The 24926-nt window shown below is 33.9% G+C and overlaps 5 protein-coding genes and 1 long non-coding RNA gene across 16 annotated transcripts; 3 read left to right on the top strand and 3 right to left on the bottom strand.

The window, feature by feature from the left end:
* Nucleotides 1–512: 512 nt before the first annotated feature.
* LOC123712322 (serine/arginine-rich splicing factor 2) lies at nucleotides 513–2882 on the top strand. 3 transcript variants are annotated; one of them, XR_006754072.1, is made up of 5 exons: nucleotides 516–853; nucleotides 940–1080; nucleotides 1317–1492; nucleotides 1757–1823; nucleotides 2289–2882. XR_006754072.1 is itself a non-coding variant. In XM_045665344.1 (4 exons), exons 1-3 carry the CDS (start codon nucleotides 672–674, stop codon nucleotides 1483–1485), a joined length of 468 nt encoding a protein of 155 aa, XP_045521300.1. In that variant the 5' UTR covers nucleotides 513–671; the 3' UTR covers nucleotides 1486–1492; nucleotides 1757–2882. The 3 variants fall into 3 exon arrangements, 2 of the variants coding, with proteins under 2 accessions (XP_045521300.1, XP_045521299.1); XM_045665344.1 differs by having other exon boundaries at nucleotides 513–853; nucleotides 1341–1492; nucleotides 1757–2882; XM_045665343.1 differs by having other exon boundaries at nucleotides 1757–2882.
* A 4195-nt stretch (nucleotides 2883–7077) lies between these two features.
* LOC123711976 lies at nucleotides 7078–8285 on the bottom strand. Of its 3 annotated transcripts, none has more exons than XR_006754024.1 (3): nucleotides 7990–8285; nucleotides 7538–7907; nucleotides 7078–7310 (listed from the first exon to the last, which is right to left on the bottom strand). It is a non-coding gene; the product is annotated as an uncharacterized LOC123711976 (long non-coding RNA). The 3 variants fall into 3 exon arrangements; XR_006754025.1 differs by having other exon boundaries at nucleotides 7078–7426; XR_006754026.1 differs by having other exon boundaries at nucleotides 7084–7310; nucleotides 7538–7681.
* Nucleotides 8286–9203: 918 nt separating this feature from the next.
* On the top strand, nucleotides 9204–10677 carry LOC123712404 (U3 small nucleolar RNA-interacting protein 2). Its single transcript, XM_045665482.1, has one exon. The coding sequence runs from the start codon at nucleotides 9291–9293 to the stop codon at nucleotides 10638–10640; it is 1350 nt and encodes a 449-aa protein (XP_045521438.1). The 5' UTR covers nucleotides 9204–9290; the 3' UTR covers nucleotides 10641–10677.
* LOC123712405 (INO80 complex subunit C) lies at nucleotides 10602–11309 on the bottom strand. Its single transcript, XM_045665483.1, has 2 exons — nucleotides 11005–11309; nucleotides 10602–10915 (listed from the first exon to the last, which is right to left on the bottom strand). The coding sequence occupies exons 1-2, from the start codon at nucleotides 11150–11152 to the stop codon at nucleotides 10716–10718; spliced, it is 348 nt and encodes a 115-aa protein (XP_045521439.1). The 5' UTR covers nucleotides 11153–11309; the 3' UTR covers nucleotides 10602–10715.
* Nucleotides 11310–11701: 392 nt separating this feature from the next.
* On the top strand, nucleotides 11702–14466 carry LOC123712342 (ribosome biogenesis regulatory protein homolog). The gene is made up of 5 exons (XM_045665368.1): nucleotides 11702–11955; nucleotides 12030–12308; nucleotides 12417–12636; nucleotides 13077–13339; nucleotides 14276–14466. Exons 1-5 carry the CDS (start codon nucleotides 11807–11809, stop codon nucleotides 14421–14423), a joined length of 1059 nt encoding a protein of 352 aa, XP_045521324.1. The 5' UTR covers nucleotides 11702–11806; the 3' UTR covers nucleotides 14424–14466.
* Nucleotides 14467–16459: 1993 nt separating this feature from the next.
* On the bottom strand, nucleotides 16460–18496 carry LOC123712584 (DNA fragmentation factor subunit beta). Of its 7 annotated transcripts, none has more exons than XM_045665763.1 (6): nucleotides 18290–18496; nucleotides 17964–18099; nucleotides 17676–17864; nucleotides 17463–17597; nucleotides 17310–17346; nucleotides 17099–17238 (listed from the first exon to the last, which is right to left on the bottom strand). In XM_045665763.1, the coding sequence occupies exons 1-5, from the start codon at nucleotides 18392–18394 to the stop codon at nucleotides 17312–17314; spliced, it is 600 nt and encodes a 199-aa protein (XP_045521719.1). In that variant the 5' UTR covers nucleotides 18395–18496; the 3' UTR covers nucleotides 17099–17238; nucleotides 17310–17311. The 7 variants fall into 7 exon arrangements, 6 of the variants coding, with proteins under 6 accessions (XP_045521716.1, XP_045521720.1, XP_045521717.1 ...); XR_006754107.1 differs by having other exon boundaries at nucleotides 17212–17238; nucleotides 17310–17380; XM_045665764.1 differs by lacking the exon at nucleotides 17310–17346 and having other exon boundaries at nucleotides 17081–17238.
* Between the last annotated feature and the right edge of the window lie 6430 nt (nucleotides 18497–24926).

Below are 24926 nucleotides of genomic sequence, written 5' to 3' on the forward strand. Positions count from 1 at the left end.
AAATCTTTAATTAATAAGCACCTGTGCACTTGAACTGTACGGCCCAAAAGTCTCTACTCCAAAGAGAAGAAAATCAGAGTTGGTTGGTGGTACCGAAATACTATAGAGCGACCTGATACATGTAAAATGCTACTGTATACGTACATAAAGTAGCATTAGAGAAGAACAGCATTATCCTTCACAATTTATGTGGATAAATAACTTACATTTTACCACATACAACATATTTCTTAATCGGATTTATGTTGCTGATGAGAAAAAGCAGTTTTGAATCATAGCGATAAAGTTTTTTACGGTTTTATATTACGGCAATAGTTTTAAAGTAAAGTTTAGGTTTTTTTTTAGTTTTAAGTAAAATCCAAAATATTAATTGCCAGTTTACAGGCATTGAAAGTCTATCTATTTGTGTAATTATTTAACGAAATTTAGCGCTTTTTGCATCCTTGCAACCTTCAGCGCACTTTCGTAGTCAGGAGTTGGCAACACTAGCAATCTATTAACTTTTGGTTTTGCTTCTTGTCTGTGGTTATTTTGTGATTTGGCATCTACAAGATCGGACGCTACTTTTTGGAATTGTTTTACGTCGCCATTTTGGAAAGTGTTAATTTGGTCCAGCACATTAATTGAAATATTTTTGTTGCCCTCGACAAAAGTATATAAATTGTACAAAAATGAGTTATGGAAGACCGCCGCCCCGTATTGACGGGATGGTTTCCCTTAAAGTGGACAATTTAACATACCGAACTACACCTGACGACTTGCGCCGCGTTTTCGAAAGATGTGGAGATGTTGGCGACATATACATCCCTAGAGACAGATATACAAGAGAAAGTAGAGGATTTGCTTTCGTAAGGTAAATCTTCATTCTATTGTTGCAAACATTTCCATGACGTAACGTGATAGTTTTCTAGGTTATGTGATGATTGCTTTTTATTTCAGATTCTTTGATAGACGTGATGCTGAAGAGGCTTTGGACTCGCTCGATGGACGCATGTTAGACGGGAGGGAACTGCGTGTCCAGATGGCTCGCTATGGAAGACCGTCGTCACCCTACCGAAGCCGTTACGACCGTCGCCGCAGGTATGTACCTTTCTTGCACTTACTAAAAACAAATAACAAGTAATAAATTTTGCAAGCATATTTATATACACCTATTTATTTATAATTGTTGAAGTGATTTATTTAAGAATTTTTTTTACTTGGAAGAACTTACTTATACAGGGGCAATTGTTTGTTGCCTGTGAATAAACTTGATATCAATGGTGGAAACATACATTTTTTAACCGTATATTATTTTGGTGATGGTGTATTTTTAGCAAATCCCGTGGTGGTCGCTCCAGGTCTAGATCCCGTTCTCGGCGTCGTTCATATTCGCGCAGTCGGTCTCGTTCCCGTGCCTCCAGATCAAGGTCTCGCTCAGACTCAAAGAGCTCGAGGGGACGTTCTCGCAGCCGCTCCAGGTCCCGCTCAAGATCCAGGCATTGATGTTATGGTAAGTATCAACATTGGTAGTCATTTGATCAGGAACTTTACTAGTTGATCTATATAAACAATATTCCTTAATTCAATAGGCTGAATCTGACTAAATAAAAAAAGGATATTCATGTATATTTACAAAAACTTGGGCTTGACTTTCATTGTTCAAGAATACTCACATTTGCCTATCATTGGTTATATAAATTCATTCCTGAATAAGATTTTTTTTTAAATATAATAAAACTTAATTCTGTTATGTGATGATTTATAATATCTTTAGGTTGAGTGCCGATCGTGAGCTGAGCTGATATTCTGCACTTGTCCCATCTTAAGCAGTCTCGGCTAAGGTACTATCATTCTTCAATTATTATAAGCACTCAGACATAACTATGATGAACATAGTGGCAAACATGTAACAAAATCTTTTAGTTTTAAGTTATCTTTTCATATTGTACTTTGAGGTTTTTAAGATTATCTCAAATAAAGCTTTAGTTGTAACTTATATAAGTTATCACCTTGGATGTAGTAGAAATCAAATTTAATTCTTTATTAATATGTATACTTACTAACAGTTTATTACGAACTTCAGAAGCTTTATTTCAGGAGAACAAAATTTTTGGCATCTTATTGTAAATTGGATGATAAAAAAGCAACAATATTTGGTAACTACTTACAAACATGTTTTTACATATTGTGTATTATTTAAATGAACAAAAAAGGTCAAATAGTAATTATTTGATTTCTTGATTAGCTTAATGTTCTCTTACGGTTAAGTAAAAGTAATGAATTAATTTTGGTGTTGGTATGCTCAGGGCGTGGCGAGCGCGTGGAGCGAGGCAGTGCAGGGGGGTGGGTTTGCTGATTGCTGACAACTGCTGAATTGCTGTTGCAGTACATAAGTTATGAGTAATATTTTATAATTATTGACAAACCGAGACACGCATCGGCTCCTAGGGGAGCCATACTCATTTCATTTTCAAACAATTCACAAAATGCATTGTGTTAATACCAGTTGGATATTAGCACAATCATCAGTGCCAGTTAAATTTCATTAGTTCTGTCAAATAACATAAGCAGAGACTAACATTTTGATTTGTTTGGCAGGCCGGTGGTGCCGCTGGCCTGTTTGCTGATGCAGTTTGCTGTGCTGTTTCCTGTTGTTTGCAGATCGCGTCTAGGTTTTTCGGTATAACGGGACCCCCTCCCTGCTATTTTAAGTACTTTCAAAGGTCACACTATTTTAAGGAAAAGGTGTAAAGCAATATGCTTACTAATACATTCATCTGTCAAATTGAAACCTTTTCTTTAAAATTATGTTCAAGAAAGAAGTTGCAACAGTTGCGGACACAATTAATGTACCTAGGTTTATTTTAATTCTTTTTCTTTTAATAAAGTATTATTAGTAATAAATATTTTTAATACCTATAATAGTTCCATAAACCATCACCCTCGGGCACATCCATCTTTTGGTAAAGCACATAATATATCTAATGCATTATGGATTGTCAAGTCTGGAGGCCTACCGGCGGCTTTGTTTAAACAATCTAGTTGATATGCTGATGGGTATAGGTTCTTACATTGAATTTTTTTTATCACATTTTCTGGTAAACTTGCTTTGATAGTTGAATTTTATAATTATTAGTGATTTGATTTTTAAAATTATTTTATATAACTAATGCAGTTTATACTTTGTAAACTTACTAAAATATATTTAAACAAAATTGATTGGTGCTATATTACAATACATTGATACATTTTTAAACATTTTTAGTGATTTTTAAAACTTTACTTTTACAAATCATTTAACTAAAATATTATGGGGTAAGTTTACTTGTTTTTTTTTTCAAAAATAAATAACTACATATATCGAAGTCATTCCTTGATATAAAATCCTATGCAAAACTTAATTTATTTTATTTTAAAGGCATATATAACACCTCGCCAAAATACACGAAATCAACTGGGACCGCACCCTAGGATTTTAATGAATAGTGTTTTATACTATCCTAGATACATAGTTAACTGTATAATTACAGTGTGGCCAAAAAGTCGTAGATCGAACGCAACTAGAAATTAGATGGGTTCATCAGCTGCAAAAAAATATTCTACGGGAGGTCTTCAAGCTCAGTAACTTAGAATCGTTTATTATATCATAGACGTCTGTACGGTCCTATTTAAGTTCCGTCACGGTGTCATTTTTTGTCGTAGTCATAATAGTGCATCTTAAAAACATTTTTGACAATAGGTGATACTCTTTGTTTCCTAATTATGTTATTCGCTTAGTAATGTGATGTTCAGACGCATGCAACACAGCAATACGACTTATGAAGACGTAAACTATTTAAAGGGGTTGCTCTATGGCGAATATACCGCCCTTAACGATTGTAGATACCTACAAAGACCGAAGTTTAATCGTTGACAAACCGCAAACACTGCTAGTGGTGGTTCTATAGGGCATTTAAATAAATTCCGAGAAGAGCGTGGCAGTACGGCCCGCCTACGTGAGAAACGTCGATCTACACAATGACCTAGTGGAGATATATTTATTAACACTTCGTAACGTTACAATATAAAAAAACTGAATATAATTAAATCAAAAGGAGAGCAACTGGCGGCCTTATCGCTTTCGAGCGATCTCTTCCAGGCAACCACTAATATACTATGTCTTATTTGACACATTTGTTTAAAATAAAGGAAAGGAACTTAATCAAATAAGCGAAGCACTTCAGATACGGAAACCGAGGTGACACAAAAGAGAGAAACAGATGTATTGCTAGAATAAATTGTGGAGGAAATAAAATTCTTCAATTGGCGTGGAAGTAAAATGTAGAAGAAGAATGCCTGATTGGATTGAGTTTGGTGCAGGTAGTGCTTTATAACCCCCTGCGCTCAGTGCCGGATTAGCCATATAGCAAGAGTAGCAAATGCTACGAGCCCCGCCCTCCAACGTACCAGTAACAAAGTATTATATCTTGCTTCACTTCCACTTAAAAATCTAATACTCGATTTCGTCACGTTAAATCGTAAAAATAAGTAGGTATTTTACAAACTTTTTACCGTAATGTTCTAATGTTTAATTATAAATCAACTCACTTCATTGAATATATATAGAGCAGGTATGGGCAACCTTTGACATGTTGAGAGCCAAACTTTAGCGTGTAAATACGTTCGCCGCGTTTAAAAGCACTTAGTGCATTTTAAAGTAGTGATAATATTTTTTGCGATAGATATTAGACATGAAATAATACAACAATGTTATTATAGTACAATTTATTAAAATTTCAAAATGAAATTAAAAAATGGTACATTATAATTAAATCGTAAAATTTGCAATTGTTACAAACTACGAAAGTTAAATCAATGAGACACTTGAGCTTGAATTAGGGAAACTAATACATCGATATTTGGATTAATTCCACTTATACAAAGACGTAAAGAATTTTCCAAATTATCGTCAGTCAGTCTAGTACGATGTGTTGATTTATTAACTTTCAGCAATAAAAAGAACTGTTCGCATTTATAAGTAAGCTGCGGAAAATTGTCTTTTTCTAGATATTTTTTGTAGAAATCGCATAACTCTACCATCTTCAAATTTGAATTTTAGGACTGAGATTTCTTGAATCACGATCAACTCCATTTGTAAGTGTATTGGAGCATATTGTACATTACATTTTGTAGGAGTAGCAAATAAACTAAAACAGTCATCCATGTTTTTGATATCGCTAAATCTGTTCGAAAATTGTTCCGACAGTAAATTGAGTTCATCAGCATATTGAGCATAAGCAATATTTTCATAAGCAAAGAGCGTGTTGAACCATTTCAACAATCTAGTTGATATGCTGATGGGTATAGGTTCTACTGTTATACCATTAACTGTTGCCAGACAGCATCTGTGACTCCCACAAGCGTAGTTTGATCTGAAAGGCTTGCAAATGGCTGTACAAATAATTTACTAGCTGCCCTTGTTTTAGAAGTTTCAAATTTAAATCATTCAAATAGCCTGTAAGATCGATCAAAAATGCTAAGTCACATATCCATTTTGGGTTTTCATAAACTCTGCTATCTCATTTCTAAGCTTGTAAAACCGTTTCAACATTTTTCTTTTACTCAGCCATCTGACTTCACAGTAATATGTTATGTCGTTGTATTCAGCTGATATTTCATCCAAAAACGCCTTGAACTGACGATGGTTAAGCCCTCGGGATCGAATGAAGTTGATGGTTTTTACTACCACATTCAAAACATTCTGGGGTCGAATAGACTTAGAACACAAATTCTGTTGGTGGATAATGCAATGAAGGACTATCAAATCCTCTTTTTGCACATTTAATTCTGTTCATTCGCCTTATCAAAGAGTAACGCCCAAAATTAATAACGTATCCTCAATCTAAGTCTAAATCTAATCTTGGATTAATTCATATCTAAAGATCGATCTCCAATCTGCATGCCAATATAACACATTTGCTACCCGATTGTTTATTCGACAATAGATTGCACGTCATCTTTTGCGTGATCCTTCCCTCTCGACCGCGTTTCGTTAAATGCAATATGTTTGTTCAAGCATACTAAAAGTTGCTGTTTTAGGAATAAAATAAAATAAGTACGACTATTTATCTATAGTAACAAATATTTTTGGTTATAGCTACTGATATAAACGTTAAAGGTCTCTATTTATATTATTAAATATGATAATTTATGTTTTTTGTGGTAATATGATTTTAGTAAGGAACGGAACGGAACGTTTCATTTTTGTGATAACTGACAATTGTCAACCCATGGCTTCATGAATCTTTGTGCCCGCTATTTTCTAAAATCTAAATATAAGTGTGGTTTGCTTAAGTACAAATTAACATAATATTATAAATTATACAACTATAATCTCTGTCGTAATGGTTGTTGAAACCGTAAGTATTTGGTTTATTTTATTTGCATGACGCTGATTCGGGAAATCAGAGTGTTTTGTCATATTAATGTTATATAAATGTGTTTTATTAGGTAAAAGGTCGACCTCTGTCTAAGGAGCAATGCACGTTTTAACTTAACCTAATACAAGAAAGTAAAACAATTAATAAGAAAGCCACCAACGCCACTAGCTATAAATGAAAAAACGATGAGTGGATTCGCTTGGCGCAGCGACTAAACGCCACCGCTACCACTTGTCCCAGGATATTACCGCAGCAACTTCGTCTAAAATGAAAGAATTTAAAGAAGAATGCTCGTAAGAGAAGTAGCAAAGGAAAAAATTATGAAATATAGCAATAGCAAAATATTATATGCCTAAACAAAAATTATAGACTAATTTAATAAATGTAAATTTTAAAAACAAACATTTAATATTAAGAAATAAAGAACTTAGAACTAATGAAAAACTGGTCTTAGTTAGAAATGTTTGAATTAAAAAAAGAAAAGTTAAGAAAGTAATTGGTTGTAGAGAATATTATTAATTAGCATAGTATTGTTTACTATTTTATAGGTTTTGGTTTACATATTAGTAATATATAAGAATGTAATGAAATAAATTTTATATTATGTCATGTTTTTATTAATTTTTTACTAATATTTCATTACATTACATGGTTATAATAAATAATAATTTAATTTTATAGGTAGATTAACTACATAACTTATTAAAATTTTAACTGAATTTCTTCTCTTATTTCATATGTACAAAAGGACATTTAAATACAACATGTTTGTTTCTGCTAGAATTATATTAATTTTCCAAAAATAATAATGAATAAGGCTTGTTCTTTCAGTTATGTCTTGATTTCCTTCATTAACTTCTTGACTTGAAATTGTATCAAGTGTTGGAACTAAAACTTCTGCCGGTATATCTTCAAATTATAACCCTTACAAATATTTTGCATAACAGCTGTGGCAATAATAATAGCTTGAACTTTAGCTAGTGGTTAATACAATGTTAAAGCGACATTTCCATTCTCCGAATATTCTGAAAAGGACAAATATTTTAACCTTACATCATGTTTCATTTGGGTCACATATCTTGCAACTTTTTGACATAGTATAATTATTAATACTCTAAATTATACTATATATTTACCTCTCTATAGTATTCCTATTCTTAATGTGTACTTCATCATATCTCTGGTCAGCCAGAGAAATGGTGTTAATAAATATGGTATATTTGAGTAAGCACTATTAACAACCATCCAGTGATTTCTCAGTAGACCTGTATGATATTAAGCTATAAACAAATATACCTGTTAATTTAGTTGGCACATTTATCAAGTTCTAGCTTCTTATCAATCAATTTAACTTGTAGAACTGAGTTTACAAAAGTTGTTGCATCATGAGCGGCATCAGGCCATGGGGCACAACATTAATAAATTTTATTTCTGCATCACACACAGCCTGTACATTTAAAGAGAAATATCCTATTCAATTAGGATATTATTCACCAATTACGTCACCTAAAGAAAATAATGCTGCTTATTATTATTACAACTTCATACTATAATGTACAAGGTTAAAAGAAATATATAAATTACTTACATGATGATTGAATTCGTAAATGAGTGCAATCAATGGCAACAATTCGAGGAAATCCAGCAATTTCATGTAATTTTTCTGTACTCTGTTGGTGTATAAAAACATACTCGTAAGCTAGCTTATCAATTGTAGATGATATATCACCAACAACTTCACTATCCCAATCGGGTAATTGCATTAAAACTTCCAAATCCCTATCACGAGAACTGGAGGACGACGAAAATGAACACATTTTACTAATGAATATAAAGTTGGATGATCGTAATATCGATCCATAAGCCATAACCCGGATAGCTATCCGGAATTGATTTGGCCAATCTGAGCAATTGTCAAAATGGACATATAGGTTATTGGCATGTGTAAACACTAATTTTCATACAGAGGGCAATCTTCAATCTCTTATCGGTCCTCTGAAGGATTGGTTGAAAAAATAGTTTGGTAACTCAATCTATGATATGAATATTGGCATGCTTTTCTGTAGAAATGGATTGAATTGTCGATCTAAGTAGGCTAAAATGGGATTGAGATTGGATATTAGTTTTGGCCGTAAGACGGCAAACATCAAAGGATGTTGATCGCACTGTCACTCGTGATAAGTTACCTAATGTAATATTTTTTTAATTGAGTTTTCTCAAATGTCTCGCGGGTCGGTGGTGCCCATATATTATATATAGAGCATTATTTGCGTAAAGAAGCTTATATTGTTAGTGTTACTATCTCTCAATTTGTCGATCCAGATCCAGAAAAAAATATTCGTCACAGTTTTGTTTTATTCAATATCCTAAACTTGAGAACCTAAAGCAAACCAAGGGCCCCTTGTTAGAATTAGCTACAGGCCTTGTGCTGGCTTAATTCGGCACTGCCTGCGCTGCTATAATTTTTTTGAAGTTTTTTACACACGGGAATTTGCTTATTCACTGTGGACCGTAGCATTGCATATTTCGCAGCAAAGTAGTTAAATCAGAGAGTTAATTGCATCTCTAGAGTCTAGACAGTTCATTGAATCTCTAGAGTCTAGACAGTTAATTAAAAATCGATGTTCAATCAAATCGCTAAAGCTCAGTCACTTCTAATAAACTTCGAACAGCTAGACCAGAGAGCTTCGCCGTTTGCATCCTAAATAACCAGCTGTTTAATCTATGGTAAAAAATGACAGCTTTGTACTTGTTAGTAAAGAACTTGACAATTAACAAAATCAAACTTCAATTAAACGTGGTGTACCGTCAACCGTGTATATCATACATGAAAGTGTAAACTTGTGTATTTCAAATTAAAGTTCATAATTATATTAAAATCTATTCACAATGTCTTCAAATTTTTTTCTTAAAGGCAAATCTAGGCAAGTACACAAAAGAAAAAGCGATATTATTAATAAAAAGAAGGCCAAAAAACCAAATGCACCTAACCTCGAAAACGGTCATGAATCCTCGGACAGTGACTTAGAAATAAAACAATTCTCAGACGCTGACCAATCTGAAAGTGATCACGAAACTGCAGAACAAAAAAAGCTTAGATTAGCGAAAAAATATCTTCAAGAAATAGAAAAAGAAGAAGCTAAAAGAGCTGAACTCCAAGATGTAGACGATGCAATAGAGAAAAGATTACAAAGAGACTATTTAGAACAAAAAGGTAAATTACGAATAGAAGTAGCTAGTATGTATATTGCTCCTTCGAAGAATGATATTCGGTTCATTCGCGCCAAGGAACATCGCCTAACATTAACATCTATATGTCTAAGTAATGATGGTCAATATGCTTTTACTGGCTGCAAAAGTGGTACTTTTATTAAATGGGGCATAAAAGAGAAGAAAAAACTTGGGGTAGTTACTTTTAAAACACATTCACAATTTATAAAAGGAGGAATTACTTCATTAGCTCTTACCACTGATATAAAATATTTAGCAACATCAGACGAGTCCAATGATATTCAAATTTGGGATCCCCATTCACTAAAACACCTTCATACATTTAAAGGACATAAAGGAACAGTTATTGGTTTAGTATTCAGAAGAAACACACATGATTTATACTCGGCATCAAAAGACAGGTCAGTCAAAATTTGGTCATTAAGTGAAATGGCATATGTTGAGACCTTGTTTGGTCACCAGTCTCCCATTACTGCAATTGATGCACTTACAAGAGAAAGAGCAATTACAGTTGGAGGAAGAGACACAACTGTAAGAATATGGAAAATTGTTGAAGAATCACAGTTAATATTTAATGGACCACAAGGAAGTTTAGATGATGTCAAGTTATTAGATGAAGAACATTTTGTATCAGGTAGTGATAATGGGACCATTTGCTTATGGAGTGTATTAAAAAAGAAGCCACTTTATTCAATACCAGAAGCTCATGGGTCAGAAAATGGGGTTCCTAGATGGATAACTTGTCTTACAACATTATTAAACTCGGATCTTTTTGCATCAGGATCATATGACAGTCATATACGGTTATGGAAAATATGTGATGCTTATAAAAAGTTTGAACCTATTTTTAATGTAGAAATAAATGGTTTTGTGAACAGTATGCACTTTACTAGTGATGGTAAACAGTTATATGCAGCAGTGGGACAGGAACATAAATCAGGAAGATGGTTTAAAGAAAATAATGCTAAAAATGGTTTATTTGTTATTAATTTTAATTTAGATAAATAAAAAGTTGTTATATTCAAAAGCCCTCAGTATTATTTAGTCTGCATTGCCATTTGAATACATTTATGCTTTTGTATTTTATCCAACAATTGTTGTAGCTCCTCTTAATTGTAAATATCCTGCTGTTATATCCATTGGAAGGTTTCTAACAGTTGCAAACTCTTCAGCATTACTATAGTAAAGTTTTGAGTGACGATCCATATAAGGTGCTGGTAATCCAGATATATCGGAGTACTTTTTAGTTGGTTTAAATGTTGGAGGGGCATTTATTGAATAATCTGAAAAATATTAAAGTCAATTGACAGATATAATAACAGTATATAAGCAGCAAAAGATATATAGATATTTCACGACAATTGAAACTTACAAAGAACCGCATCCTCCGGCCATGGTAAAACCCTGTCTGCAGCCAATATTTGCTTCAATGATCTCCACATCCGCTTTTTACATCCACTTTTAACAATGAACTTATTTTCGGTTTTGAAGCAACATGCTCTCTCTGATTCAACAGTCATTTTATATGTGAACTACTATTCAGATTAAGCTTAAGGGTTAATATAATTTCAATTTTTTTTTAACAAAAATAGAACTAGGAAGATTATTTACTGATTAATCTATGTTCAAATACTATCTTGACATTGTTAGAATTACCAAGTTCAATTTTTCTGCGCTTGCAACTTCTTAAATATTTTCTACCTATAGGGCAAGGCATACAGATTACATAGTACCCTTAATCGGAAATAAATATTTCTCTGTAACTAGATAGCACATATTATATTGGTATTACTACCATAGAGTACTTATAAATAAAATCTAACGGGTTATCTTCTATATTGGTTATTAGTTTTATTCTAGAAGGTTATCTTACATATATTTAAATATCATACTTGATTATTTTCTTTTCAACATATCGTCATAATTATTAAAAAAATATTATCTGACGTTTGTATAATGAGATTGAATTTGGTATAATATAGAATGGCTCATTGCCATATAAATTATAATATAGTTTGGCGTGACTGCTGACTGGCAACCCTAGCCCTGTTTTGTCAATAAATTGTTTCTTGTAAAATGTCAACTACTCGTATGATTCTGACAAATATTCAAGCACATGTGGTTTAGTGTGAATTGTTGAACAATTATTGTTCATTGTGGTTACATTTCATGAAATGGATTTAGTAAACGAGATATTAGAGCGGGAGCAGCAGAAGGCTGATAAGTATAAACCTATTACAGTTGAAAAACACCTGGATGTCGAATTTGATATAGGCACGCTCGTTGCATTTGACACTAATGATCTCGATTCTAAACTTATGAAGTTAGTATATTAATATTTGTGCTTGTTCTTTTTAGTAATTAAGTTTATATTTATATATTTATGTTATTTCGCAGATCAGAAAAAGACAGAGATTCTTACTTGGAATCATTAACTCGGGACAATACGCAGCTCTTATTAAATAAAATATGGGAGCTTTCAACTGAGAGAATAGATGAGGCAATTGTAGTTCGATTACCACAACCAACAACTGTCATGCCTAGAGCTAAACCTGTGCCAAAACCTAAACCATTAACTAAATGGCAAGAATTTGCTAAAGCTAAGGGCATAACTAAGACAAAGAAGTCCAAGTTAGAGTGGGATGAACAGTTACAGAAATGGGTACCATTATATGGGTAAGTAGTCACATCATAACTGTGGCTGTGTTTGTTAGGCTATGACATGATAGATAAAACTTTATACTATATATTAGAATACATTTAATTAGTTGCCTTTTTTAACAGTTTCAAAAAAGCTGCTGCAGAAAAAGAAAAGAACTGGCTGATACCTGTTCCTCAGAACCTAGATCCAATGACAGATATGTATGAAAAAAAAGCGTCAGAGAAATCAGAAAAAGTAGCTAAAAATGAATTACAACGATTGAAAAATATTGCTAGGGCAAGGAAAGTTAAAATACCCCGAGTTGGAATACCAATTACATCTGATAAAGCTTCATCCACGCAGGTATTTTAATATATTTTAATTTGCAATTTTATCCAAGAGCACCTAAGGCAAGAGAGTAATGTGGCACTAGATATATATTACATTAAATGAATGTAACCAACAATGAAATTGAACATTTTGAATTGGGATTTGTATCTATTTAGATTAATATTATATTTCGTTTTATTTATTAGGCAAGTACCTACCTACACATTAAGATGTATAACATTGGTGTGGCATATATTATTAGAAATATTTAAATTTGTTTAAATTTATTCAAAGATGGTTTATTTAAATATGTTATTAATTAAATGAACTGAGTATCTTATAGGAAGACTTAAGCATTATAAAGATTTAAAGTGGTGGTGTTACTGGTATTTTTTGTTTTTATGTCATCAGCAAGTATGAAATCAGCAGATTATAAGATACACATAAAAAGTAAATTATATTTTAATTTACAGTTGGCCACAGCCACCTCAGTGGCAAAGGCATCAACAGCATCTCTTGGTAAATTCCAAGATAAACTTCCAAAAGAAAAAGATGCAAGGGGCAAGGGAGTCCATGAGCTCATTCCAGGAAAAGAAAGAAAGAGAAAACTTCCAGTGCCAACTCCAGCTGCTGAAAAGGAGAACAATCTGAGTATCATTGACAGGATTCTTAAGAAACGGCCTAAAATTGATATGGAAAAAGCTGTTTCAAAACATATTCATGAAGAACAAGTACAGTAAGTTATAGCTCTAATTCATATATGTATGTATCTAAATATATATAAATCTCCTGTCACGATGTTTGTCCACGATGGACTCCTAAACTACTTAACCGATTTTAAATTAAATTGGCACACCGTGAGCAGTCTGGTCCAACTTAAGAGATAGGATAGCTTAGATCTTTAATTATAGTCGCAATTTTATGTTATTGCAAATTATTTGTCTATAAGTAATTGACAGTCACAATTAAATTATCTGTTAACTCAAAAAGATTGTAACAGATGTCAATACTTTTTGACTGGATTGAGTAAGTAATCAAAAGATGGCACTCCTATGGTAAACCGGCAAATGTGTCATATAAGCTACAATTCAATATCATGTTTACCACGTGTTATTGAGGCTAAAGTATAAATTAAATTTATTTTGTAGTAAATGAAATACCATAAAATTAAATTATTTCTACTTTTTTAATTTTTGGTGTTAGCATAGCCAACTATGTGTTACTTAGACCGAAGTGTAAATCAAATTCAAATTATAATGACGATAATACAGTGAAATTATTCTTTCGTGTCACGGTATTAAGGCTAACTAAAACCACATTAAGGAAAAACGAAGTTCGCGGGGGCAGCTAGTATTTTATAAAAGTTTTCATGCAAAACACATTTAATTAAATGTTTCTTTTCTAATCTGTTGCCTTTTCTAATTTAAATCATGTTATGACATTGTCCTAAGTTTTATTTCCATTTACTAGATTATAGTAGTTATATAATTTATAGGGTTTAAATGTCACATAATGAGAGAATAATATCTCAGTATTGTTATTAACAGGAGCTTTTTTTATAACAAAAAGTAACATTGACTCATGGTTACTGAAAAATGCTACCCAAAAATTATTCATCATTCATTTCTATCAAAGTTATTTGACATTTTCTTTATGTATTATTGTTTTTCAGGAGATCAGAAGAGAAACGGAGTATGAAACCTATGAAAGGTAAACCAAAGGGTAAAGGTAATGCAACTAACTTTTCAGCAAAGAAGCCTAAAGGAGGTAGGGGACAGAGAAATCCCAATAAAAAGAACCCTGGTAGAAAGAGGAGATAAAGTAGATTTAACTTTAATTGTAATAAAATATAACATATAGGTACTGGTTTTTTTAATTATATTCAGATATAACTAAAGGTAAGGTTGCAAAAAACTTCATATAATATTTTTCTCAACTTTATTTAAGACCAAAACATTTGTATGTAATTATTTCAAAATATGTAGGTTGTCACAATAAAAAAAATTAAATAGATAAAAAAGCCATTTTTTCTACTAGTAAAAAGTTTAACTTATCTTTTTGGCACTTAAGTTCTAAGATTACATTCAAATTTCTTAAATTTGATCTAATAATGGAGAAGGATTAATACTGTATAACGATAGCTTATAATCCAAATACTCCTAACCTAACCACTTCTATACTGAATGAAATCAGTACAGAAATCTAATATAACATATGGCATTTTTTTAAAAAGAGAAAAAATAGTGCTTATGCATGCTACTTTAAATTGAGTATTGTCTACTACTTCATTTAATTTATAACTAAATCTTATATTCTTGTCTATGTTATATTAAACATCTTAAAACTTCCAGTATACTTTTCTGAGCTATACTACATATATTTTTCTGAGCTATGACAATTTGTTTGCCTACTAACATTAATATACTACAACTCAAATTTCTATAAAGCTATGTTGGAAGCATCTATGATTAATTACAAGTCAGCCTACAATTCACATCACATACAAATCTACTTTTAAACTTACAATAAGGTTTAAAAATGTTTTGAACAACACTACTCAAATCATGATGTTAATGCAAATTGAACAAAGGCAGTAAGTTTAACAAGTTTTAAATTTCTATATAAGCATTGTTAATAACAATTTTTTAAAAATCTTGATACTGCGTAATTATTTACGCATTAAATGATATATTTATTTTTTTATGTGTAAAACATTAATTTATCAATATGTATATGAATATTTATTAGTAATCTGTATCAGTACAGAATTTTAATTAATATACTTGTGCACTTTAGGACATAACTAACTCATCAACTATAGAAAATAAATAGGAACCCTAAACAAGTTTGAATCTACTAGAAAAGCTAAAACTTTATGACGGATTCACTGATTTTAGGTAAATAGAAGAATCTAATTAAAATGTTTAGGACAAAATAATTTTTTCTAAACTAGAAAGGAGCAGGTGTAACACGTTAATAGTCTATTATTTATAGTAAAATAGGAATAGCATTACTAACCACGCAATTTTTTTTAAATTTCTATGGAATAAGAATAGAAATAAGGATCTTCAAATATGATAAGATAAACCAGTGCAATGATTAACTGAACATTAGTTTCTATCAAATAAGTAAAAAAAAAAAATCTTGCTATCTAAAACCCTGTGTTTGAGTAAATTTTTCATCAAGATAACTATAAAAAAATATTTTAAAATGTGTAAAAACTAAATTTATAAATTCGTTATAGCATTTAAGTCAAATATTTAAATTATGATTGTCTTATGATGACTTTTGGTACAGGTACTATTTTCTTTTTGAAACCTTTATTCTGCATATAAATTAATAAAAGCAGAATATATATTATGGAGCTCTCTATGGCATTATAATTGGTCAGAGGTACAATTTCAAATTATTCCAAATAAAGTGTTTCAATCTGTACCTAAAGACATACAACTCTTAACTTATATCTAACTCAAGGGATTACAGGAGATCAATTAAGGAATAGAAAAATTCATCTAATAATAAAGTACTTACAACAACAATAAAAATGTAAATAATCACTACATAGAAAAGGCTACGCGATTCAGGACAATCACCCAATTGATGGGTAATTAATTAAATATATCAACTTATATTATTCTTCTAAACCTTATGTTATATGAGATGATAAAAATTATTGTATTGTAAATAATAATACAGTCTCATTGTAAAATCAAACTAAAGGCCTAAAAAAATATTTAAACATACTAAAGGAAAATAAATAAATTGATTGACCATCCTCCTCTATATTCATAAATATAACAAGAATATTCCCCTATATTGCTAAATATATTTTTATACAAAAATATATAGTTTATTATATAGATGATTTGAATCAATATATTAATATTTTTTTCCCTTTTTTACTGACTAAAATATAATGGCAGTATTGTATCTAATATGTGGATATTAAACTACAGAAAATGTATAAAAGAAAAATAAAGCTTTGTTTTATAGACCATTGGCATATTAAACCTCTATTCAGATTACAGCACAGTTTTTTGATAATAAGAACTCTAATTCTAATTTGGGATACTTATTTTTGGTTCTTTTCTGAAACAGATGCTAACTATAACCTTGGCTTTCATAAACCAGTCATATTTTTAAATAACGAATTGTTTAAAAATAGAAACCACTATGGTTTTTAAATACTGAATTATTGAGAAATTTGAAATGTTATTTTCAAACATGAACACAATTGAATAGGCAAACATGTCAACCCTATAGAAAGTTTCAATGAGTAGTACTAGAGAAAAATTCTAACTCATTAATGTTGATATAAATATTACATTTTTTAGCATATTATTTAGACTGAATTGATTTTTTAATACTTTTCTGATCAAGACACTCCTGGCACAGTGTGTATATATTTGATGGAGCATCATGTTTACCTTTATAGTGGCATACAATATGCACTAGTTTTAAATTTTCATGTGTAAATATCTGCAGATAATACCGCTCTGTATTTATGTCACCACAGTTAATATTTTGTTTACAGCCTATGCAATTAATATTGCCATAATAAATGTTATTCAATGCTTGAATAATTGCTGGTATAATAGATCTAGATAGCTCAATTCTGTGATCCAAGTTCCATGTCTGAAAAATTATACGTTCTTCACGACTTCTATAAGGGTTTATGATATGTTCATTTTCATATTTGCACTTACTATTATTCCAGAGTCCACCACATAAAAAGAGGCCGGTCTTGTTACATAATCTTAAATTATTTTCACACTTTCTATTGAAATAACCTTCATTATATTTATTACTTTCCAATAATTTCCGTAATTCTAAAAGAAAATTATCAACAAGACCCTTACCATGGCCGTTTTTTGAATGAACATATAATTCTGAAGATTGTAATGCAGTTTTTGTCTTGTAGTAATATCCTCTCATTCTTTCTTTAACCCTTTTAGACATAGATTGCTCCTTAGTTTTCTCTGATGGTTCAAGACCTAAAATAATTTAATTACAAAGTATATACTATATTTATTAGCTATTTAGAATTGATTCATATACTAGTTTTGCCTAACCTTCAAACCAATGTGGATCCTGATTTCTCTCACTTAACATGGTTTTATTATCATCAGCAGCTTCAATATATCTCTGCAGTACCAAAAACTTCTCTCGCAAATTGGTATCAAGAAACTCTTTAGCTGCAAGGCCAGTATCAATAAAATCTTTCTTAGAAGATCTAATCATATTGTAGAAGAAATCAAAGTCTGTAAAACAAATTTATTTCATTTAGCTCTTTCTTGCAGTATATCTTTCCATGGAAGATTGATACTGCTTCATTCATACATTTAATAAATAAAACATACCATTTACCATTGTCTCTTTTTTCAGCAATAGAATAAAAAGTGTCTGTGGTGGTAAAGTTTTCAAGTAGTCGTCGTCATCTACGAGCGTCCCGTCTTCTGCTACATATAAACGGCATTCTGCGCAACTGGCATTGAACTAGAAACCAACAAACTAAATTAGGTCATGGCTTTCATAAATATGTCAAGGTTGCGCAAGCCTTGGCTGACTTTTACAAAGGAATGAACTACAACAAACATATTTTTAACATTAAAAAAACTTCATGTAAAGAAATCACATAAAATCTTATTTACAAACAAAATTAAATATTTAAGTTTTAAAAACTCACCCCCAACTTTCTGCATGATTTCTCAATTAATTCTTGTAAATTTTCAGCAGCGATACCAATTTTTTTTTCTCTTTTTACATCGGTCACCTTATATCCTCTTTTCATTGTAAAGATAATTAACACGCAAATAGTCGAAATCCTTTTATCAAGTATTAATAATTGAAATTAACGCGCAAAGAATATTAGACTATCACAAATCACAATACATTCGGGCTCATAGAGTAGGGTATGTATGGGAATATAATGTAGAGCAGACACCCGTTATAGGTCGTTGTAACAAAATTGGCTGTCACGCCCTCTTATGCTCAGCCCCTAAACTAGAAACGTTGGTCGTGGCGTTTTCTAGAGAAATTTTTAAATTTGATTTAACTTGTATAAAACGTCCGTTTGTATTTATATAGTATAGTATAGTATAGTATATATATATAGTAGTTTAATTTAATTGTTTTATTTATAAATTTGTGTATATATTCTACAGTATCTGGTAAGTTTATATCCCCCAGATATCGGGGGCTCTTCTCGTATATATCTTCTGTATCCAGTGTAGATACAGAAGATATATACTCAGTCAGTCTGTATCAATATGTGCGATAGTTAAGAATGCTCATGCTCTAGATAATTTTCAGAACAAAGTAGACCCTGCAAATTCTACAACTGTTAATACCCAACAGCACCTAACACCTCCATCAGACGGTTCTCATTCTCCACAAAATCCTACAGGCCGAACGTTTTATGAGGCCTATGCGTAGGGCAATTTTTAGTTCATGCGCAAAAAGTTTCTTGAGATATGAGCATTCATTCCCTGCACCCCATCCAATTTGAGTATTTTCTCAAAAAAAATCTTTTAAAAACATTATTAATGGTGGCATCAAAAGGATAGGCAGAAGCCGAATTTCCCCTCAGACCACAAATGTGCAAACGAATTCATTAATAACCGTGCCTGACAAGAAATAACTACAAAGCTTTTATTCCGTCATTTAATGTGACCCGAACGGGCCTGGCGCGAGGTGTTCCCGCGGAATGGTCGCCTGAAGAAATATTAGACAATATATCTCTGCCTATAGGCAGCAGAGGAATTATAAAAATTTGACGTCTAAATTATAAAGTGCGTAACAGCACCCCTTCTGATTGGAAGCCATCACAGACTATTGTCATAACTTTTGATGGTCAAACCCTACCTAAACATGTATTTGTCTGCTACAATGCTCTGCCCGTCGAACTTTACTCATAACCCATTGTTCAGTGCTATTCTTGTTGCCGATTTGGTCATCTTGTTGCAGATTTGGCCGACTAAGTCTAATTGTAACTCTCGGCCCCGCTGTTACAAGTGTGGCCAAGGCCATAGGGGACACATGCAACATACAAGATGATGCTGCGTCTTGCAGTCTGTGTTCTGGTCTACACTATGCTACAAACAGGAATTGTCCAGAATACGAACGGCAGACTAAAATTATATATGGCTCAAAGATGTGTATCATACGCAGAAGCAAATAAAGTGCATGATCCCGTTTCAAAATCTTTTGCTGATTTAGTTAAGTTTTAAAACTCTCAAATACTCCTAATTCTCCTGTACCACCTGTATCGCCTTCCTCTCCCTCGATTCCGTCGTTTAGTGGATCTTATAAGAAAACAATATTTGCTAAACCAACATCCCCCAAACCAAAACGAATGAGGTATAAGTAAACAGAACACTTGAATTTGATAAAGGATTACGATACTCCAGCTCCTTCTAACGGGGTTGCTTTAATAAACAGTAACCTTAACAATAATGAAACTATATTCTCAATCTCTGATGTAAGCCAACTTTTGACTGAAATAAAAACCATTTCTAACTCTGACAACAATGTAACCGAACAACGCTGCCCAACTATTGCTTCCTTAGCTCAATTAAAATTCTCTTATGCGTCGCGAACGCGAACATATAATCCAGTGGATTTGCAGAAGCGCTATCTGCAATAAAAATGATTTAATCCATTTGCATAATAAATTTGAAACATTTGTCTCAACTCTGTCTGAAACATGGCTTCGCCCGGAACTGATATTTCGAATTCCAGGTTATATTATTCTCCGACAGGACAGACCTGACGGCTATGGCGGTGTTGTCTTAGTCATCAAAAATAATCTCCCTTATTCCTTATTTCCACTCCCCTCATTCGGTGATGACTTGTCAGTCATTTTTGCTATTGTAAATATTTTTTACTCATCTCTATCAACTGTTCTCCATCCTTCCAGGGCCATTCTTAGTCCTAGGTGATTTTAATTGCCAACATTAATCCTGGGGAAGCACTTTTTCCAACTATTATGGAGATCAATTATTAGATATTATAGATTGTCATTGTATCTGTATTTTAAACACTGGGCTACCAACTCGTGTTACTGGTCCCAGCGAAGATGCAAGTGCGCCTGATCTATCTTTATGTTCACCTTTTTTTTATAAAATAGGGGGCAAACGGGCAGTAGGCTCACCTGATGTTAAGTGATACCGCCGCCCATGGACACTCTCAATGCCAAAGATAGTGCTTTGCGAACAGCACGTTGCCGAAATGTGATTTCCGGCATTGAATAATCACACCGCGAAATCGTCGGTGGTGATCCCCCTTGGTTATCCAAAGTCGAGTTGGACGTGAAGAGACAGCCCAAGAGGTCAGCCTTCTCCTTCGCAGCGTGGGCGAGCAGTGCAGCGGTGGAATGGATGGCTGACAAAAATTCCCTTGTACAGCTTTGGCGAGAGGCCAGAAGGCTCGAGTCCCCGAAGGGAGTTGGGCAAATCTCTCGCCAAATCTGGCGATGTGCTCTGACTTTGCCTTAGCGATTTCCCGTTTGAAGGACCTGGAGGCTGAATTATATGCTTTTTTATGTTCACTGGTATTGGCATCACGAGATATCGCCGCTTCCGCCCATGCATTAAAGCATTCTCGCTTTTGACGCGATGCTGCCTTGCAAGAACGCTTAAACCAGGGCTGTGACTTGCCACCGATCGGCACCGCAGAAAATGGAATAAAGAGTTCCATGCCCTGCAGAAAAGCACATAGGCCCCCAAGGGTAGGACGCAAAGAAAGACCGCATCCCATCCCACTCTGCTGACCGATAGTGCCAAATACGGCGACAACCCGAAAAACGGGGCCGAGGAGGGCGCGTAGTAGGCACAGTACTCCGGACCACACAATGATCCGATGAACCCAATGGCGGGTCAACAGAGACTTGATAGGTCTCCGGATGTGAGGTCCAACAAAGAGGGTTTATGAACATCCACATCTGGTATTCGCGTAATCGCTGGGACCATTAAATGGTCACTGCGATTACCGACCTGTCACAAATTTTGTGACAGGTCGTAAGCTAAAGCAAAGTCGTGAAAGGATCTTCCCGCGTGATCGGTGGTTTCCGAGCCGAGCCAATCGGCATGGTGAGCGTTAAAATCGCCAAGAATCACGATTTCAGCGGTAGGAACCCCTTCGAGCAGGCAATCTGTAGCCATTTGGATGTGCTCAATGAGTCGGTCAGTTTCGGTATTTCCGCTATAAGACCTATACAGGCATGCGTAGAATCGCGGATGGTCATCGCAGTCTACGCGCAGCCAGAAGCTAGATAGGTCCCTTAGATAGGTCCCTTCCTTCAAGCGACCCGAGGCGACGAGAACAGATGTCCTCTGTGACGTACACGCAAACTGCCGCCGGCGGCACAAATGAATGTTCCAATTTGTACCCCGGGAGAGGTAGGAAGTATCAGTTGGGGAGGATATCTGAGTCTCAGTACGGAAGAATAAGGCCGGCTTCTTCGGTGCATCCACCACCGAATACTGATTGTTTCGATGATGGACGCTCAGAGGGGGATTCTCCACAGCGGAAACGTGTGGTACCCCCCTGGGGTAATCTCTGTTTAATCTGCATCTTCATATTCGGGGGGGGGGGAATTGATGGGCTCCGGGAATCTCATTCACCGCACGAAACGCGAGTACAACAAGATGAACCTATTGTATCACTTCACGCCGGTTTTCTGTGAGACAGTGGTACTGCCCTGGTCGTGCCTGCCCGTTTGGCTGAAGCCCGAAAGCAACAGCATGGCACTACCACTAGGAAGGGGGTTGACTGATTGCACTGGTGGAATAACCTCTGTCACAGGTTATTTCACCAGTGAGCGATGGGGTCGTCACGTCTCGACGCCGAAAAACTTCAACCTGATTAAGCTTCAACTTTGGACTGGCACTCTCTTGCATCTTCGTATGGTAGTGACCATTTTCCACTTGTAATTACTTTTCCTTCATAGAAACCTGCCAAAACCTCTCGCTCTCCTCGACAGATATATAATACAGATTGAATAACGCTAATTGGGAATTATCCAACTAAAGAGTATAGCAGAAAACTAGTATTTATTCTGAAGAAGATAGCCAGATCTCTGCCGAAATTCTTTCTCAGGTTTTCCAACTGCCGATGAATCTTTTTGCACTAAATCTAAGTTCCGATCACAAATTCCTTTACCTCCCTGGTGGGATCATGAATGTACAACTGCAATAAAAGCAAGAAAACAGGGTGAAAAAAATTACTGTGAGGAGAAAAAAAATCGAGTTATATTTAGAATCTGCTCGTAGTGCTAAAAAATTGTTTAAGAAAAATGATACGATGGTTGGCAATCATTTTGTGCCTCCATTAGTCCAGACGTCAGCCCGTCAGTGGTCTGGCGTAATATTCGTAGATTTAGATTTGTCTATAATAATTCTCCCTCTTCTAAATTACCGCTAACCCTAGCTGATCAGTTCATGGATCATCTTGCTCCCCCTTCTGTGCCGGAACAGGGATTTCCTCCATTATCTATTCCTGCTTACATTTCTGATGACCTAACTGGATTAAACGCTTCTTTTTCTTTGATCGAACTTGCCATCTTCACCTGGAGTAAAAGATTCTACTCCAGGTGAAGATGGCATTCCATATTCTTTTTTGAAAAACCTTTCAGACCGTGTGCTTATGCTGTACTTAAATATTATAAATTCTATTATGGTTTCTGGGTGCATTCCCAAGTCTTAGATTACTCAATCTATTATTTAAAAGACAATAAACCAGCCGATGATCCTTCTTCTAACAGACCTATTGTCCTTTCTTCTGTTTTAATGAAAACTGCAGAACACCTAGTAAAATTCCGTTTGGAATGGTTTTTAGAGAGTAAAAATCTATTAGCAACGTCTCAATTCGGTTTTAGGAAAGGTAAGAAGTACAATGGATAGCTTAGCAATATTCACTACGGACATAAGATTCGATTATTCAAACAACGAGTCAGTAGTAGCTACTTTCTTAGAAATAAGCTCAGCTTATGACAATGTTCTTATATCGGTTCTTAGGGAAAAAATGCTTTGTTTAAATGTGCCACCGATTCTATCAAATTTTATTATCAATATGCTCAGTGAAAGATACATTAATTTAATTATTGATGATATCAAACTATCTCGGACTATATGGAAAGTATTACCACAGGGTTCTGTACTCAGTCATTTGCTCTATAACATCTATACGTACGATTTAGAATCATCATTGCAGGAATCAGCTATCGTACTACAAAATGCAGACGATCTCCTTTACAAATCGGGCAAATCGACTGAAAAAAATTGCCGAGCTCTAACATCTTCCCTCTCATTTTTAAAGTTATGGTTAAATTCATTCGAATTTTAGTCTTGATTAGTTTAGACTTATCTGTATCCAAGAGTAGGGTTGTCTTGTTTTCCAGAATGCGTAGGCCTCCCCCGGTCTAGGTAAAGTTCAATAATGTTTTGATTCCCTCGACTAATAATGTAAAATTCTTGCGAGTAGTTCTAGATTCCAAGCTTACCGGTGTATCCCACTGTCAATATGTAACTACGAGATATGAACGTAATGTGAATATTCTTAGATGCTTATCGGGCACCTGGTACAACGCCATAATCAGAAGTTTAATGGATTACGGTACTTTCCTGTTGGAACCAGGAAATGCTTCTGCTTTTAAAAAATTGGATACCATTCAGGCAAAAGCAATGAGAATAGTCCTAGGAGCTATGATGTCAAGTCCAATCAACTGTATGAGAACCGAATATGTAGAGCCTCCATTAAACTTACGACGGCAATTCCTATCTGATAAATTCCTATTTCGTTGCGTCCAAATCAGTAACCATATTCTAACACCTAAACTGACTTGCCTAGCATCTATAATTCCCACTTTGAGTTATTGGAAAAACAAACGCCCACCGTGTTTGGTTGAAAGTTACAGAAGATTTACTTCTCTTGAGGCTCCTACTCACCAAGCGACTTCTAATCCGTTGTTCAACTATAGTTACGATTCCCTTGTAATCTCTCCTGATATACATACTAGCACGGGTCTTGTGAAAATTGAGCAAAACCAAAAGTTAGCATTTAACTATATTGTTGACACCAAGTGGCCACGATGGCATCGAATATTTACAGATGCATCTAAGCGTTCCAAAGAAGGCTGGGTAGGTGTACTGCACTCTAATTACATTATTGTTCAAAAAACTAAACTCCCTCCTGAAACCTCCGGGTTCACGGGTGAATGTCTTGGCCTAGTTAAGGCCATAGAATACATCCTTCTACTAAAACTTCAAAAAACTGTAATTTTTACAGATTGACTGAGTTCTTTAAATGCCTTAGCCCGGTTCCCG

Source organism: Pieris brassicae, chromosome 7 (genome assembly GCF_905147105.1).
Source record: "Pieris brassicae chromosome 7, ilPieBrab1.1, whole genome shotgun sequence".
Taxonomy (NCBI): Eukaryota; Metazoa; Arthropoda; class Insecta; order Lepidoptera; family Pieridae; genus Pieris; species Pieris brassicae.

Bases quoted from the DNA above. Each gene is read 5' to 3' on its own strand.
- LOC123712405 (XM_045665483.1), bottom strand. From the start codon at position 11,152: ATGACTGTTGAATCAGAGAGAGCATGTTGCTTCAAAACCGAAAATAAG. The intron at 10,916-11,004 runs GTAAGTTTCAAT...AATATTTTTCAG, and splicing joins GCCGGAGGATGCGGTTCTTT to ATTATTCAATAAATGCCCCT.
- LOC123712322 (XM_045665343.1), top strand. From the start codon at position 672: ATGAGTTATGGAAGACCGCCGCCCCGTATTGACGGGATGGTTTCCCTT. The intron at 854-939 runs GTAAATCTTCAT...TTTTTATTTCAG, and splicing joins AGAGGATTTGCTTTCGTAAG to ATTCTTTGATAGACGTGATG. The intron at 1,081-1,316 runs GTATGTACCTTT...GTGTATTTTTAG, and splicing joins CGTTACGACCGTCGCCGCAG to CAAATCCCGTGGTGGTCGCT.
- LOC123712342 (XM_045665368.1), top strand. From the start codon at position 11,807: ATGGATTTAGTAAACGAGATATTAGAGCGGGAGCAGCAGAAGGCTGAT. The intron at 12,637-13,076 runs GTATTTTAATAT...TTTAATTTACAG, and splicing joins ATAAAGCTTCATCCACGCAG to TTGGCCACAGCCACCTCAGT. The intron at 13,340-14,275 runs GTAAGTTATAGC...ATTGTTTTTCAG, and splicing joins ATTCATGAAGAACAAGTACA to GAGATCAGAAGAGAAACGGA.
- LOC123712584 (XM_045665760.1), bottom strand. From the start codon at position 18,394: ATGAAAAGAGGATATAAGGTGACCGATGTAAAAAGAGAAAAAAAAATT. The intron at 18,100-18,289 runs GTGAGTTTTTAA...GTTGGTTTCTAG, and splicing joins AATCATGCAGAAAGTTGGGG to TTCAATGCCAGTTGCGCAGA. The intron at 17,598-17,675 runs GTTAGGCAAAAC...AAATTATTTTAG, and splicing joins GGATCCACATTGGTTTGAAG to GTCTTGAACCATCAGAGAAA.
- LOC123712404 (XM_045665482.1), top strand. From the start codon at position 9,291: ATGTCTTCAAATTTTTTTCTTAAAGGCAAATCTAGGCAAGTACACAAA.